Source organism: Nyctibius grandis, chromosome 5 (assembly GCF_013368605.1).
Source record: "Nyctibius grandis isolate bNycGra1 chromosome 5, bNycGra1.pri, whole genome shotgun sequence".
NCBI lineage: Eukaryota > Metazoa > Chordata > Aves > Nyctibiiformes > Nyctibiidae > Nyctibius > Nyctibius grandis.
In genome coordinates, this window is record NC_090662.1 from 3763325 (window position 1) to 3781234 (window position 17910).

The window sequence follows — 17910 nt, forward strand, 5'->3', positions numbered from 1 at the left end:
AGGAATACAGATCACTCATTGCTAGTGCAATCAGTTCTGATATCTATTAGCTGGGCTCATGTTTTTCTTCCATTTCTTCTTCTCTAGTGGCAACACACCCATTGCAGTGTGGGGAACTCACCTAGACCTCATCCAAAATCCTCAGATCCGGGCAAAGCATGGTGGAAAGGAACACGTCAACGTGAGTATGCCTGCTGAGCTGGGGAGGGAACACCTCCAAGGTGATGATAGGGACTGGCTAACAGCCCTGGAGGTTGAAATCTCCTATTGCATCCAGAAAAGAGGGCATGACTTTGTTTCAGAAAGATCACCTCATTGTCTCTCCATGAAGGAGCACTGGACCAAAGAGGGTACAGAGAGAGGTATCATAAAGGGTCATTGAGGTCCTGGTCTCTGCTGAGCCTGTTTCTTCGGTTGGCTCAATGATACCTGTCCTCTCTCTAGGCCCATGTATAACCTGCATTATTTATCAGCCATGTCTGTGCATAAGTAGACACAAATTCAGGTTGGGTATGTTGGGATCAGAAGGAACTGTGAATGATACTCTTCAGTATTACTGTGTCAACTCCCTGGACTATTTGGGATTCTGCAAGAGTGTATCCAGATTTAACCAGCTAGATTTACAGCCTAATTCAACTCTCAGTGACCACTGAGGAATCAGAAGCAGCTCTGTGGAGGCCAGCAGATCTTTACCAAGGTCTGGGAGGACAATTCACTCTAAAGGAGCCAATTGCCAGTAGTTGCTGAGCAGCTTCAGATAGAGCTGTAAAAGGTGTCGGTTTAGCACCTCCAATTAGGAGACTCAGGAGCAGGCAGCACTTGCTGGTACCTACAGCAGATTGGAGGATGCAGGCCATGCAACAGCATCTGAAAAGATGTTGGCTGTGTATGGGCACTTCCTGGGACCAAGTATGAAAGAGCATCCCAGAAGAAGAGGCTCCAAAAATAAAAAACACAGAGACATTAATTGGGGTTGGTGCAGAAAGACCAAATCCTCTGCATTTTTCAGATTTTAAGATTAATCCATGGGCTTTCCATCCAAGGTTCTCAAAGCACTTGGCATACATTAAAATAATCTACTGTCACATGAACAATGGCAAAACTGTGGGAGATCCAAAAAAGAAAATGCAGAAATATATGGGGCAGATTCATTTGCATCTGCAGTTTTCACATTGAGACACCTGAATTTTGGTCCTATGCCAGCTCTGCCATGAACTAATATCTCCCTTCACAAAGCCAAATCCAAAGAAATTTCATTGCTTCTCATGCCCCATCAGATTCAGGAAATATCTGTTGAGATTGGTTGTTGGGTCAGATGTGGATCTTGATTGACAATCTCCCAGTCCCTCATGAACTCTAGGAACACCCTGGTCCAATTGATTATGTATATTCATAGGCATGTTTTGATAATGTGTTGTATTTCCTGGTGCAGCACAGCCAAACACTTATCTAGCTTTCCTGCAGGATTAGAAGCCTGCATGACTTCATCTTATTCTTCCAGCAGACTCCAGCTCTTGCCTAACACAGTGATCTCAAACAATCATGCTATTGTGCAGGTGATGAAGCCTATTCATCCTCTCACACATGCTCATGTAGAACTACCCATCAGTTTTGCGCTGGGAAGTACTCTGGTGCCTTTTCTTCCTTGCAAGAGCTGTTACAGCAAAGAACATCTGACTGACTTTACAATACGAAACTGGCTGGTCCAAGTCACTTATCTCTCTATTGATTTGAGCCAAAGCATTATTAACACTTGAGCTATGCTAGCTGTGATAATGAGTGTGCTCTCAATGCTGGAAGTATCAGACTAGTTTGGAGAAGATTCTCATATCAAGCACAGCTGGGGTCCCACAGAGCTGGTGCTGTTTGTCCACAGAGCCTGTTGGTTCTTGGTGAGACCAGGATGCGTTGTGCTAACAACCACAATGTAGAAAGACGAAGGCTCAGACTCTGAAGGACAACCAGATTATCTAATTCCTAGTCATTGAAAATGGAAATTGGGATAAAACGCCTTTCACAAGCTATTACTCATTTCTAATACACAAAAAAGCAGGTCTTTGGCAGGGCTGGAATTGAACTTCAGGGTCTTCTGAGACCTACTGCGTTGTCTTCACCACTCCAGCTTCCTGGGCTTCATTTCAAGTAACCTGATGTTCGAAGAGGAATCTTGGGCACAACTGAGCACGCAGTGCACATATACTTTTGGAATGATCCCCAGAGTGTGAGAGCTAATTGCAGGGTGGTACTGAGACTTTGAGTAGTCTCTGCTGTACAAAAAAAAAGGAAGAGCTTTCTATTTCCAGAAGGAAGTGAGGTTAAGGGAAGATGATGACACTGTCAAACCCAGAGGCTGAACTCCCTCAGGGAAGAGGCACAGCATGCCCAATTGCAGTGCAAACTGCTCCACACACCTGCCCCAGCAAAGCTTTCCTAATCCCTTCTCAGCCTTGATTGCATGATGGATATGGAGTATGTTTTGAAGCAGTGGAACACCAGCCTGTCTCACGATAACCAAGGAGGTCTGCTCCTCCCTGTCCTCTGGCAGTAGGTAGAGTAGCATTTCACTGGGAGGTATCTGTCCACCAGGAGGGCTGAGGGCATTTTACATAAACTCTTCTTGTGTTGGGTTTCTTTCTCCAGAACTGCGAGGTGCAGAACAGCACAGAGATGACCTGCCAGGCTCCAGCACTGGCTGTTGACCCCAATCACCAGTCTGAGCTTGCTGAGCGTCCAGAGGAGTTTGGCTTCATTCTTGACAACGTGCAGTCCCTGCTGATCCTCAACAAAACCAACTTCACCTACTACCCAAACCCAGTCTTTGAGGTTTTCAATCCCTCGGGGATCTTGGAGCTGAAGCCGGGAAGTCCCATTATACTGAAGGTGAGATGGGGACCAAGGCCTGGGTGAGGAAGGATGAATACATGCTGCCTATTGCCTCCCTGTGTCTGCCAGCACACCACAAATCACAGTGGCATCCCAATTGCATCTCAGAAATTTCCTTCACTCGTTGCACCTACCATATCACGTCATATCAGAGTCACCATCTGCAAACACGAATCACTGCTCAGCATCTGCTGATACCCATAACTAAAAAATACAGACTCCTGCTGCAGCTACCTGTGTACAGCCTAAATTTGCACTCACTGCTGCTCTCCAGAGAAGAACATTTTCTACCACTGCAACAGGGCTGGCAATTAAATGCCCATGTCTATTTCTTTCTTGGGCTTTCAAGAGCTTCCTCTCACTCCTGGTTAAATCCTACACCAGTCATTTCTGTAATCTGGTCAGCAACACAGAGAAGGCATTTTATGATTGAACATTTTCATATCAGCACTTGTATGTGGTGCATGTGCAAAGAAATGATTTGCAAAATACCTTCTTGTGTGTTTGGAAAGGGGTCTGGTTTACTTGCCCAAACATGTTTTGTGAGGGCCTGCTTGTGCAAGACTTATATGCAACATTTCTCATTTAGTTCCAGAGAGAGAGGAGCAGGACAGACTGTTTTGACTGATGACAGTCTGTAGCCATCCATGCTGTCCTCTGCATGACTTTCTAAATTGGCTTTTCCTCTTTGCATTAGCTAATGGTGAACTACACGTCAAGTGCAGTGTTAACACTTGTGTCACAGTAACAAACGAGAGGTGGAAGGCAAACTCTTTCCTGATTTTTTTTTTGGGGGGGTGGGGTGATATTCCTTTCTATCCAGGGCAAGAACCTGATCCCACCAGTGGCGGGAGGGAATGCCAAGCTGAACTACACCGTTTTGGTTGGTGAGAAGCCCTGTGCGGTGACTGTATCAGATGTGCAACTACTATGCGAGTCCCCAAACCTCACTGGACGGCACAAGGTGATGGTAAGTGGTGCTTCAACCTCATCAACCTTTCCACCCTTGGTGGGTTGGGTGGGCAAACCAGTGCTGAAGAGCTGGCGGAGATCTGCCAGGAGTTTGCATCACCATTTGCCTTCCGTAGATCTCATAAACATCAGAGACCCATCTTGATATACTATCCCCATCGAAAGCAACTTGGAGAAGTAAAGGAGTAACCTGGAGATCTTTATGGACAGTGAGAAACCTTTCATAATCAAAACTCTTTAGGAAAGTTTGCCTCTGTTCTGTTTTTTGTACAAATTTTATGAACCCTAGGTGCTCATGTGAGTTCATATATATAACATGTTCCCTACATGACATACTTTGTTATACTCAGCACAGTCCCCTGCAATTTCTAACACACTGGTGGCTAAAATTTGCCTTTATGTAGGAGAAAAAAAAATGCAGGATATGGACTCTAGTGTTACTGGACTTTGAGGTTTTGACATCTATACAATTTAGTAACTCCTGCATATCCTTCTTGGAACCTGTGAAAAATGGACCTAGTGATTACATCAGAGGGAGCTTCTTCTCCTCTCACTGTTGATTTATTCACTCACTCCTTCTTTATTTTCCTCTGAGTAATTTGCATTCCTCAATCCTGTTGCTTGATAAACAGCACATCAGCAAACTCATCTGAGTTGTACTGAGCTGTGGGTGGAAACACAACAAAAGCTAACAACTGACATCAGACATACAGATGATCAATGTTTCTCATTCCTTGTGATCAACTTTTTGCCACCTCTCTGTTGCCCTCCCAAAGCTGTATCTGTCACATGTTTATGTATTTCAATGCAGTGAGACCCATAGAGGTTGATGGAGACACACTGCATGGCTCTTAAAGAAGAGAGTTTTCTAGGGACTTTTAGAAAATAGAGGTTATGGTGACCATTATAGGTCTCTTTTGTGACTGCTGCTGGGACACTTCATACTGGCTGCTTAACTTCTCTATGCCAAAATTTGTCCTCTGGAAAATAGAAGTAATAATCCTTTTCAGCCATGCAAATATATCATGCTCTCGATTAATTGTAAAGCACATTAAGACACTCCAAGAAGAGCAATAATGAATTGAGAGATTTTCTCTGTGTGAATACCAAAGCTTTTGAACAAGGCAATATATGTAACCTGTCATTTTCATGAATGTAATTAAACATATGGTTAGTCAGAGATGGACAAAGCCAATCCTAGAGAGAGAAAACTCAAAGTCAGGTGAGCAATAATCAGCCCCTGGGGATAAGGGAGGATGAACATCTGGTCAAGTCTTCCTAATTGGGAAGACTCCCCTGCTCCTGCAGCTAGGGACAGCTTAAGTGAAGCCATAGAGGAAAAAAATAATCCCTTTTTGAGGATGCTGATCAAACAAGAGATGCTGCTGGAAGCATGGGAAGATGATCACATCGAAGTCTGTTAATGAGCATCAGTATTAAGGGCAAGTTATGGATTTCTCGTTCAACTGCCAACACCGAGGCAACACTTTGACAGCATCTGGGCTGGGAACCAAATACAGAAGGTCACCTGCGATGGAGACCAGTGCTCAAGGATGGACTTTGCATCTGGAACTTACCAGGGGGACAGCTGGGCTGGGAAATGCCCCCTCCAATATGGCACAGCATCTCTGTTGCTCGGGTTGGTACAAAATGTATCCCCATGTTTCACATGAATGTCACTTTGATGGTCAGGATAATTGACAGGTAGCTCTCCCAGGTCCTCCTCCTGTTTCTGCCAGCGATTTACTGTGTGACCTTGAGTAAGTTGCTGAACAAACCCTTTCTTGCAAAGTGAGGTGGCCTAGATCTGAGAGGGGACCATGGGAGTGAATCAACCACTGCAACACTGAGATTATTTCTAAGGGAAGGAACAGTGACAATGTCACACATTGATGTAGGTATGTTTTTGATCTCGTTCAAGTATCTTTTATACAATGACAGAGTTAAATATTTGAAAAAATAGAAAAGAACTAAAAGGCCTCAGCAATGGTTAAAAAAGATGATTGACTAAAACTCAGAGGCAAGCTCTTTTCCAAGGAAAAAAGAAAGAGACATGAGGAAGATCCATGAGTAACTATGTTGGAGAATGTCTGCAATGAAGAATACCACAAGTCCTTTGTTGGTTGGATTCGTGGTCACTCTGTGCTTCTATATGACATTTCAGGTGTTTTTAAGCTGTTCTCTATCCAAGTACTTCATGATCCGTTTAGCCTGGGAGACAAAGGGAGGTCATCAATCAGCCTTTGTTAGGGAGATGATGGATCTCTCTTGACGGAGAGATGATGCAACTCTTTCCTGCCTTCCCTCTAGGCTCGTGTAGGAGGGATGGAGTTCTCCCCAGGGATGGTCTACATCTCTCCAGACAGCCCTCTCAGCTTGCCAGCTATAGTCAGCATCGCAGTGGCCGGTGGCCTGCTCATCATCTTCATCGTGGCCGTGTTGATTGCATACAAGCGCAAATCCCGAGAAAGCGACCTCACCCTCAAGCGTCTGCAGATGCAGATGGACAACCTGGAGTCCAGGGTGGCACTGGAATGCAAAGAAGGTAGGCTAAGGAAGGAAGGATGGCACTGTGTCGGTGTTAGTAGAAGCCAGGCATCCAGCCACAAAGCTTTGAGCCAAAATATTACAAGCAAAAGGAGTGTTGAACCCTGTGGGTATGGCTCAAGCCTGGATCTAACCTGACGTTGCCTATTTTCCCTGAGTCCAGCTGTCCTCCACACTGTCCTAACTTCATTTGCTAACTCACAGTCTGGAGAGAGCCTTGGCATGTGTCTCTGGGGAAAGGCTGTGTTATAGGAAAGGTGAGACTGCTCTTGTCCACCTTCTTCCTCTCCACGTGTTGCTTCTCCACTTGTACCTCGTCTCATGCATGCTGGTCTGAGAGCCTTTCCCATCATGATGAGGGAGATCTGGACTGTCATTGTTACATTAGTTGTTTCCTTTTTATGTCAGCCTTTGCAGAGCTACAGACAGATATTCATGAGCTGACAAGCGATCTGGATGGAGCTGGGATCCCTTTCCTCGACTACCGAACCTACACCATGAGGGTGCTTTTCCCTGGCATTGAAGATCACCCAGTCCTGAGGGACCTGGAGGTAAGAAATCAACACCTCCTACTTATAGCTCCTCTCATGCCTCCTTGTTCTGTCCTGAATACAAAAGATGTTGTGTCAGTGGTGAGGACATGACGGCTTACAATGCTGTGTCCTACCAGGGATGAAACAGTACCTCATTAAAAATCCAGGTTGAAAGGGGAGTGTGATTGTTGCTGTCTTAGATGTTAAATTCTGTTTGATCACTCATCTATTTGGAAGAGTCTCATAAATCTGTGTACATTAGTTCTACTGTATTAAGCTTCTCCTTGGTCTTCATCATGCTGGGATTTGGTTTTTAGACTGGATTTATTAGTTACTACTGTGCAGGGTCCGGGAAAAAAATTGCATGGCAGAGCAGCACCTTGGCTGTGTCACTCCAACTTTGTATGACACCCACACTACCTACAGGCTTTTTTTTGTGGCAACACCTATAGAAAGAACCTGCAGTCACTGAAGAAGGTTCAACTTTGCTGTGCTTTGTGGTTTGCAGTGAGGTCAGAAAACCACAGCATCAGTCTGCCCATAACCTGCCCACATCTGCCTCCTCCACCCCAACTCTCCAGGTCACAGCAGTGGGAGGAAAGTGAGACGCTGCTGAGCACTGTTGGGGTCTACACACAGCCTGCATTACCTCACTGCGACAATCAGTTTGATGGGACCCCTGGTGAGGTCTGCCCATGCTGCAAAACTGCTTCAGGCTTTGGCAGATGGACAGGCTCTGCTCTAGGGATACCTTGGCCAGAGAAGCAGGGGATACACCATGGCCAAGGCCAGGGAGGTCGTTGGCTGAGCTCTCTGTAAAGTCTTTGGCAAGCTCTGAGCTTCAGAGAGGATCTGGCACAGGCTGGTGAGATTGATGGAGGCCAAGACTGGGGTTAGCTGGAAGAAAGGAGGAGTAGGAGCTGGTGCAGGCAATACCATGCTTGGCTGTCTGTGTAATCAGAGATGCCTGCTCATCTTTGCTCCTTCCCTTCAGGAGAGACAAAATTCATCAAATTACATGGAGAGAACCGTTAAAAAACCCGATCTGTCAGGAAGGAGGACTTGTGGGATTGGGTAGGAGGCTGAGTTACAGGTTGACTACTGTATATGTTTGCCTTTGGGGTGCAGATAACGTGGCCTCAAGCTGCTTTCCCTCAGGAAGAGCATCTCAGCAGCTTCAACAAATGGACACGAGAGACGAGGGGTGATGAATCTCTCTCTCATATGTGTATACACACACATAAACACTTCCATTATACCCACAGCCAGCTGCAATCCCTATATTCATCGACCTCATCCAGCTGACCACAGAATAGCATCTGAGCCCTATAGAGGTTTTAGCATGGATGCTCCCATATGTAGATACGTACAGAGAGACACAGAGCTAATGTTTCAATCTGCCAGCTTTCATCTCTTCTTCTTTTAATTTAATTCATCTTTTTTGCCCCTTAATCTTCTGTAAAGCTTCAACAGCTCTTTCAGTGTCAACATCTCTGGCTACCAACATATCAGGGAAGGCAGTTCCCACTCTGCTCCCTTCTCTGTAACACCTAGATGAAGTTACTATTTATTGCAAAAGGCCCCAGTATAGATCCCCCAGTGAGCAGGTCTTACTTATTTCCGGTTCATTTGCTAATTAACTGCTTCCAGATGCAGCACAAAATACTTTTCTTGTTATATTTTTAATTCTCCATAATAACCCGGGGATAGACAATATTAAATGTTCAAGCAAGTGAGTGAAAAATAATTATTGGCGGGATGGGTGGTAGTGGTTGGTTGGTTGTCTCAAACTATCTACTAAGTAATTTATTTGCTATATGCAAAAAGAGTTAAGAGCTCTAATTTCCAGAATGAAAAAGTAATGACTCGTTAAGGGGCCTTACATTACTTGGTTGTTTAAGCATGCCGACTTGTTTTGGATTAGAGTGCCAAATCTGGTTGGTTATTAAAACATAGATACCTCAGTGACATCTGTTGCTCTGTGTTCAGACACTCCAGCTTCCAGGGGAGCTTTTCCAAGGGCTGGAACAGCTTCAGCAACATGGAGGAATGAGTTTGGGGTTCTCTATTTAGGCTCCATTTTAATCTAGAGCCAGAAGGACTGGAAAGGGTAAAGCCCACTGAAGACTGTGGAGTCCAGGGTCCAGTGTTGAGGCCTTAAATTGTTCTATAAAAAAACTAGTTCACCAGCCTCTCAGAGCTGAGAAATATATTACAGACTTATCAACCTCTCTGTCTCCAAACCATCTTGCCTCCCAAGCCCAAGGATCCTACTGCTGTGGGACCTCCAAGACAGCTCCCAACTCACAGAGTCCTCTCACACCTTCATCTACCTAGTTCTTCAAACCAAGGCCCAGCTGCATGCTCACTGTCTCATCCACTGCCTCACTGCATCTCTTCATCTCCTCAAAACCTGACCCCAGGCTCTCCTCCCCATTCACTTTCTTACTGCCTCTCCCAGCTTCTTAAAGCTGAACCCCAAATCTCTGTAAGCAGGTTTCTTGCAGGGATGAAAAAGAGCTGTTAGGTGGAGACAGAAGGAGACTTCAGGCTGACTACAATGAAAATACAATGTGGTATGGTACCGCATCCAGGCACTAGCAATCTCTTTTTGATGTGCTGTTCAGGGAGGGAAACACAAGGTTGGAAAGTAATCATCTGGCTGTGGCTAGGAGGTCTCTCATCAGATGACGTATGGACTCTCTTCCTTTTTACAGGACTATCCTGTGATGCAGAAAGAAGGACTCACCTGCCTGCTAGATGCAAGACTTTTTTTTTTTTTTACTTATTTCTGCTGTTTGAAGCAGTTTTTCCCTTTTCCCTGTCTCAGAACTGACTTGATGTCAAAGTGTATAGTTGGAAGAGCTGGAGGAATGAGGGCAAAGAGGCAGCAAAGGGGGTGTGACTCATTTGGGAGAGGTCTGACAGTGGGCAGTGAGGGAAAGATATAAACTACCTTTCTTCTTGTGCAGGTCCCTGGCTACAGACAGGAACGGGTAGAGAAAGGCCTGAAGCTCTTTGCCCAACTCATCAACAATAAGGTTTTCCTGCTGTCCTTCATCCGCACGTTGGAGTCCCAGCGCAGCTTCTCTATGCGGGACCGTGGTAATGTGGCCTCGCTGATCATGACGGTGCTGCAGAGCAAGCTGGAGTATGCTACTGATGTCCTCAAACAGCTCTTGGCCGACCTCATAGACAAAAACCTGGAGAGCAAGAACCATCCCAAGCTGCTGCTCCGGAGGTAAGGATGTCTGGGGCTGGAGTGAGCTGGGCTGGGCAGCCTGTGCCCCACTGTCTTAACATAATCATGCTAGTCATCTTTGAAGGAAATGGGCAAAGTTACTTGATTTTTGTTTGTGCAGCAGGGTGTGAAATCAGGATGGCATGCAGCCACAGTTCATGTCACCCCGTAGGCCTGTCATGAAGCTGTTTGCAGAGAGGATTGAATAAGGCAGGTAGGGCTGAATGAAGACTGAATCGCTCTCCCTTTCTGGTTTCCTGCTCATTTAAGACTTCCTGACAGAGCCTGCCTTCTCTTAGAGGACTCTCCTCTTCCTCACAGGATCCTCAAGTGGGTCTGTAGATCTTGCTCCACCTCCTCCCTAACTAAAAAGTAGTCAATGATTAAAAGTTACAGAACTAAACTAGCTCTGGATTTTGATGTGGATCTTCCAGTAAGCTTCATAAAAGCAGCAAGAGTCCGTGCTTCCTAATCCTTATTTTGGACTTTTGTATGCATAAGATGTTCATGCCTATGTTTCCTTTTAACCTGAAAACTGCAATTGTATTGTGTAGGACCTATAAGTATATCACATAGAACAGGCTTTATTATATCCCCATTAAGTCAGCTGCTGCTGTCTTCTGCCTGGGACGTGAACTGCCCTGCTTTGTTTCTTGTTCATGAGTTGACTACGGACACACAGAGAGTCTTCTTCAGCTGCATCATGGGATCTCCTGTCTCTTCCTGAGCAATGGTGCTGAGAGCTTGTTGAAGCCAGTGGAAGAGCTGAGCAGGACAACAGAACTGGTTTCACACAGGGCACAAGTTTGAATTGGTGCTTCTTGGCCAGGTCTGAGGTCTAAACACAGTCTGTGGGAACCCTCAAATTAGAAATCTACTGCTCTGTGATTTAATTAACGTGATTTCCCTGCTTAGGAAAATGCTGTCTCTTCTCCCTTTAGGATCACATTCACCTCCTTTTCACAGTCTGAACCAACCCTTCTGATTCAAGGACCCTAAGTAAAATCAGAGGGAGTCTTCTGGAGATGAATGGCCTTTGCCACTTCTCAGAGCCAACTTTGAAGAGTCCTCAGCTGATTACGATGGACAGCTTGGGCAGGGAAGAGATCAGTGGCACCAGCTGGGAGGCTTTTCATCTGGTACACAGCCCACTATGGAGAACCAGCTAAAAAGGGAGTAGAAGGCACTTCCTGGCATTCAGGGCAGCAATGCCAGAGGCAGAGACTGGACTTTGCTTTGGTGTCAGTTGACTCCCTGATGCGATTCAAGCCCTACAGCCTGGCTGGTGACCTCCCTTCAGCTGTCCCCAGGCTTCCTCTCTGTCCTTCTCCTCTGATGCTGGATGGCACTGTCTCCTTCCAACTGTCTCCTCCCTTCATTTTCTTCTTTTTCTTCCCTGGTTGTTCATTCCTGTCTTGTGTTGAGCATCCCATCTTTCCCCTTTCTCCTTCTTCCAGCTCTTTTCTAACTTTGGTCCTCTTTGTTGGAAATGAAATGTGGCCTTTGGAAGGAGAGGCAGTGAACAAAGAAGCCACCTCCACTGTTCCGAGCTCTGAAATCACAAGGAGAAGTCAGAGATGTGGTTTGTGCTCTGAGATGGAGGTCCTGCACTGAGCAGCACCAGAACAGAGTCTACTTCTGAACATGGGAATAGCTCAGTGCCTTGGGTCAGATGTTGGTGCTCAGACAATTATTTGGAGAAGCTGGATTCAACTTGGTGCTTCCTCTCTCTTCCTGTTAGTCTGTGGATGAAAGGAAATCTTTCAACAACTTTCTGCCCTGTTGGTTTTGGGGGTATTTGACAGGAGGACGGAGCTGGATGGAATGATTTTTCACCTCACCTGTGTCCAATGTTCATCCCACATGACACCCACTGCCTCAACAAGATCAAAGTTGTCAGGGCAGAGAGCAAAAACGCAATGGGATTTCAGTTCTTTTTTCTCATGGTAATGCTAAGTTTGCACCATCTGATGGGTCTCAGGTGTCACACCAAGAAGTGTCGGAAGAGCACTCCTCTGGGCGACGTTCCCTGCGAGAAGCTCAGACCATGACAAGCATGGGGGTTGCTGGAGTTCAATATCATACCATGACCGATGGAGGACAGCATCTAGGTGACACTGACCGAGGGAAACACGGGGCAAACAGGCTGGTTTAGACAGAGGCACTCTCTGGGCAGAGACACAGCAATGATCACTGTAGACAAAGGAAAGAGCATTAGTTTGGTAGCAAACTCAGACCATATCACCTCTTTAGTTGCCGGCAAGAAAAGAGGAGAAACAGAAACCCCCTGTTATCATTCCTTCCCCCACAATCCCCAATATCTAACTGAGATTTGCCCACAAGAACAGAGAAATCCCTATGGAAATCAGGCTAAAGATCAACTGCATTTAGCTAGGGAAGGGACCGTGACTTGCTCTGTGTTGGTGTAACAGGGCACTGCTTCCAGGCAAGGTTGTTGACTGATTCCACACATATAGCTCCAGCGATGCAAACTGTTCCCCTTGCAAGTCTCATGCTCCAGAGAACACAAGATCAACTTTATGTTGAAGGACTAGGGAATCTAAAAGGCAAGCTGCTAAGCGAGAACCCCTGCGTGGCTTTGGTGATAGCCAAAGGAAGACCCACTTTAATTCATCCAGGCAGGAACTCCTGCTTTCTTCTTGAGCAACACCAGTGCACGTACTAGAGCCAACACAGGTTTGTCCTGTGCTCCTGGTGTCCACATCACATTTACAGGTCTGAGTTGGTCCTTCTGTAGGAAAAGTTCACCCTGAAGACTTGAGATGTATTTTTGTGTGATTGAGGATAGAGTGTTCAAGGGCAAAAGGATAAGCTCTGTGAATGCGCCGCATTGACACATGGAGGAGTATAATCACTCCCAAATGCCAGGGAGATAGTGCCAGATAAATATTCTCTGGTGATTTAGATCTGTCTGTCTTAAGTATTTATATAGCCTACTTGTCATATGGCCTAACTCTGAGCTCCTCATATTTGATGGATTTATCCTCCCTGAGCTCCTCTGAGAAGGTTCCCTCAAATGTTGCCATCTCCCTTTCATCGATGGAGAAATTTGAGAAAGAGACATACAGGGTCTTCCCTAGTCACAGGAGAATCAACAGCGCAGTAAGGAGTAAGGATTTTCCTGCAGGTTTCCTAAATCCAAAGCTAAAACAGGGAACCTAGAACATGCTTAATCGTGATGGTGTCGTGCCAGACTTTCCATCGGGCTCAGAGATCTGGGCAGTGAGATGGACAAAGCCGATCTTTTGACTAGCCCTTTGATATGACCAGCATGACCAACTCATTTCCAATTTGCTTTTTCTCCCTGGCTGATTTTAGGACAGAGTCTGTGGCTGAGAAAATGCTCACCAACTGGTTCACCTTCCTTCTGTACAAGTTCCTCAAGGTAAGAGGAGCAGCATGCCTGGATGAACAGCTGCTTTAATAAATTCTTCTTGGTGAGGTTCAGTTGGGGCAAAAACTTCCCAGATATAAAGGAAAAGGCTTTTTTCTCTGGAGGGATCTCACTGTCTAATGGGAGAGGGGCTGTTTTCTGATCCAGGGAGAACAAAGAGGGACACTTTGTTAGAGAGGCAGCACCTGTTGGTCTTAGTCCTGTACAGAGGTGGGATCTAAGGGTCAGTGCTGAAACATGAAGATTTCAGAGCCTATGGAGACCTATATTGAAAATGCTCTCCTTTTACTAGCAGAGTCAGATCTCCATCACATGGTAACCCATATTTTCAGTGCATAGTGGCTGAAGATCTCCTCCCACCCCTGTTCAGAGCTAATACTGAGGCTCAGTGCCTCCATCATACCCAGTGCCTCCATCATACTTATCTGTTTTATGTACACAGTAACCATATCTCTGCTTAGTTTAATTTAAGCTTGAGCCCAGACTCTTCTGTCTCAAGCCTGCCCTGGGCATGGCCATGCACCCTCTGAGCAGAGAGGGCTGGATGCAGTACACCATGTAAACCTGACTGCTGCATCCAGAACTCAACATGGGCTGAGGCTGTTTCTGCTTGGTATCCCAGTGGGAGGTAGCATTGGCTTTGCAGGTCACTCACCAGCAAAAAGTAAAAGGACTTGAGACACTTTTGTGTCAAGAACCTTTTGTGTTTTGAGACACTTTTGTGTCAAGAACCTGAGCCTTCTTGTTCCTCCTGGAGGGTCTCCTTGGGGTGGTGTGTAGTAATAAAAAAAAAGTCTTTCAGCCTTTGAGACCTGTCACTGACTGCTGAGCAATGGCAGCCTTTTTGGAAGGAGTTGGGCTCTGCACCTCTCCCCCACTCCCAATGCAGTTGCTAGATGTCCTTACACCTTACAGCCCCATTTGGACAGAACAGCCACCCTCTGCCTGGCAATTCAAGGCTTTACAAATCAATCCCATTCCCCTGAGCCTTCCCCAGGCACAACCTGTCCAAGGATGAACACATGGGAAAGTTTTGAAGGTCCCTGGAAGGTAATTTCAGTCACTTCAGTATCAGATTCCTGCTTTTAGCTGAAAGGAAAGGATATAAGGAGGTGACTCTCTAAAGTGCTGCTTTTATAATAGGCTTTTTTCCCCCCACTCAGCTACTTGTCTTCTTGCCTTAGCCTGAACAGAGGCCTGATAAGGGCAAGAGACGGACACGCAGAAGCAATATGCTCCTGGCAGATAAGCTAATTAAGTGGGAGACAGGTGTAGGAACTGAGAAAGGGGCCACTTTTCTTCAGATTATTAGCTTGTTTTTTCTGGGATTTACACCAGAGGAAGATGACCTCGCTCATTGAGTTGGGACACACTGCAAGAGGAGAGGGCAAGGTGGGGAGGAGGGGAGGAAGGATGGAGGGATGAAGGGGAAGGGAGGCAATAGAAGAAAGCAAGAAGAGGGGTGCATGGCAACGAATGCGCAGAGGGAGGGCAGCAAGGAAGGAGAGACTAGGAAAAGTGGGGGAAGAGGAGTGCAGTGAGTGCAAATGATGGGAAGGAGAAATTAGGGAGAGGTGAGCTTTGCTGGCCCTGCCTGTGGGCTGCTTGTTGCTGTCCTGTGCTGGGCCCCACACATCTGACATCACTGATGCAACCGTACAGATCCAGGGGCACATCTCCCCTGGGCCATGGAGCTGCTCCTGCCTGAGCATCCCTATTTGCCTTCAGCATGAAAGTGCTCAGGGAGACTGTGGACTCTGCCCAGACACCCAGGACGAGGCACCAGCAACTCATGTCTCTTTCAGACCTGTCTCCAGGTCCTCTGGGACCCATCCTACCACCTGCTCCTGTGCAAAGCTCTGGCCTGGTGGCAATCACTTGAATATCTCCTACAAGACTCCGCTACTCCCAACATTGCCAGAGAGCATTGATAACTGTCCCATGACAGGACACTCGAGAGGGCTGGTTGCACTTTGTGGAAGTGGAGGGTCACCTCTATTCCTGGGCTGTGTGGAATAGGCTGATTCCCACTGATGCATCTTTCTCGAGTGGTTGGGGATGGCAAGCCATGGCAGTCATTGAGATGCTACGTAGGTTGGATTCTCATGTCTGCTCCTCCTGTTTCACCTCATGGTTGTCTCTCACCCCTGCAGGAGTGTGCTGGCGAACCTCTGTTCTCCCTTTTCTGTGCCATCAAGCAGCAGATGGAAAAGGGTCCCATCGACTCGATCACTGGGGAGGCCCGGTACTCACTGAGCGAGGACAAGCTTATCCGACAGCAGATTGATTACAAGACATTGGTGAGTGCTCTGAGCACGTTCTATGGGCTTGTCCAGCCTCTTCTAGCCAAAGGGGGTTTAGAGAAAAGAAGCCAGTGATGGACATGCTGACTCTCTGGGACAATTCTTCCAATCCAGCAGGGTAACCCTGATGAAGACTGACTAGTCGCACCCCCTAACACAGCAAGGTTTGTAGCTGAAGCATCTGCTAGTGAAGCATGTTTGCAAAGACAGATGCTTCCAAGTTACTTCCATTGTGCCCTGCCCCATGCACAGAACATCTCCAGCTCACCAAAGGCATTGCCTGTTCTGTGAAATCATCTGCAGTCTTTGCAGAGTAGGCTGATAGTGCCAATCCTTTACCATTGCTTGGATTAGGTAAGGTCCAGGGGCATTGGAAGACAAGCATGAACCTTGTGTCATGAATATGCCTGTGAATATGAAGACAACAAATACGGGCAATTTGTTCTGTTAGACAAAATACTTCCTAGTGTCTACCCCTTTTCCCTGGAGTGATGCCCACCCTTCCGGCATCCCTCTGAATCCTAAGGTCAAAGGTAACTGTCTTCCTACATCAGAATGGTGGGGTGTCTCTGCAAGTTGTCACCACCCTGAGCTCTTCCCTAGGAGGAGTGCAATGTTCATGGTGGGATTTCTTCCTCCTTACTCTTGGGACCATCTGGGGGTATTTTGATCCCCTCTCTCTTTGTCACCTTCTGCCTTCTCCCTGGTCCCCAGCACCAGAGGCAGAGCTGCCCTGCTCCCAGCCTGGGCACAAAAAGGGCTGGTGTTTGCTGGGCAGTGCCTGCCTGGGGTGACAGCCCTTGGCCATGCGGGGTGTCCCCAGTGCTGAGCTTGGGCAGGTCTGGCACAAGCCCTTGGCCATGGGACACTTGTGATCACATGAACACCCAGCTCAGGGCACAGCAAGCCCAGAGACATCCTGAGACCTTGTGTTGGGTCAGTGCAAAGCCTGTGACCTTCTGCTAGTGACAGCAAAAACAGGTTTTATGAGGCTATATTGCAAGGAATAATCCTCACCAGAAAAAAAAAACAAAAACCTGTTTCTCCAATGAAGATTTCGGCATCAAGAAATATGTTAGAGGCACAGAGTGGAGGTATCTATTATGTCTTCTCTAGAGCTAATGCAGCCATTCCTCTTGAGCAAGCACGTCAGAGAATAATGAACTTGATCTCAAGATTTCAAGGGAAAGAAAATTAATCCCTGTCACTGAGTCATTTGCTTCAAAATGCAATTGTCTGCATGGTGAAAGATACACATTGCATATGTCCAGCTTTAGCTTCTATTCTGAGATTACACCCTTTTCCTGCTTGATTAAAGAGCATCAACTAAAGAGCATTAGATATCTCTTCTTCGTGTGTTTGTGGGCCTTCACTTTTTCCTGGATACACTAATTCCACTGAGCTTCTAAGTCTCTGTGGGATGAAGAACACTTTCCAAGTCTTCAACGATCCTTCTAACTTCTTTATTTCCCATGTCTTTGTTCTCGGAAAACTCCAACCCCAAATTTTAGGATAGTCAGAAGATGCTCTGAATTTATCAGATTATTTTGTTTGCACCTTCAATTGAGGGACATTAATCTCACTTAACTTTAGCTAACTTTGAGAGCTGTATCCAGTTGATGTTAGTTCCTTGACCTGTCTTAGATCTTAGCTCAGGTGGGCTGACACTAGAAGTGCCTGCTTTTCTTCAGTAATTACAGTCTAGAGCTGAGCTTTGATTGAATCCAAGTCTGATGAGGGGGTAGACTTTACTCTTAAATAAGACCACAATTTTATTTTGCGTATTAAAAACGTGACTTTCCTATTAAATCAGCAGCGTAGTGCTTCTTTTCTATTACGAGTGGTTGTCTAGCAATTTGGAGGCCTGATCTCACATGGAGAGAGTGAGCCAAAGTAAGAAAAACGCAGACACAGAGTGATCGCTTTCACGAAAGGAAATCCCTCCGATCCTTTTAGGCTTGATATAAAGCAGCCAGCAAAGGGTAGTAATTATACATCAGCCTGAACAAAGCTCTC

General features: G+C 46.3%; 1 protein-coding gene across 1 annotated transcript in view; it reads left to right on the forward strand.

Annotated features, from left to right (window-relative positions):
* Positions 1-17910, forward strand: part of PLXNA4 (plexin A4) — a 511402-nt gene that overhangs the window by 445351 nt on the left and 48141 nt on the right. Inside the window, exons 17-24 of the mRNA XM_068400326.1 lie at positions 88-181; positions 2641-2880; positions 3707-3853; positions 6166-6400; positions 6811-6953; positions 9908-10176; positions 13516-13582; positions 15745-15891. Of these exons, the coding sequence (XP_068256427.1) occupies positions 88-181; positions 2641-2880; positions 3707-3853; positions 6166-6400; positions 6811-6953; positions 9908-10176; positions 13516-13582; positions 15745-15891 (1342 nt within the window). The remainder of the gene's footprint in view (positions 1-87; positions 182-2640; positions 2881-3706; positions 3854-6165; positions 6401-6810; positions 6954-9907; positions 10177-13515; positions 13583-15744; positions 15892-17910) is intronic.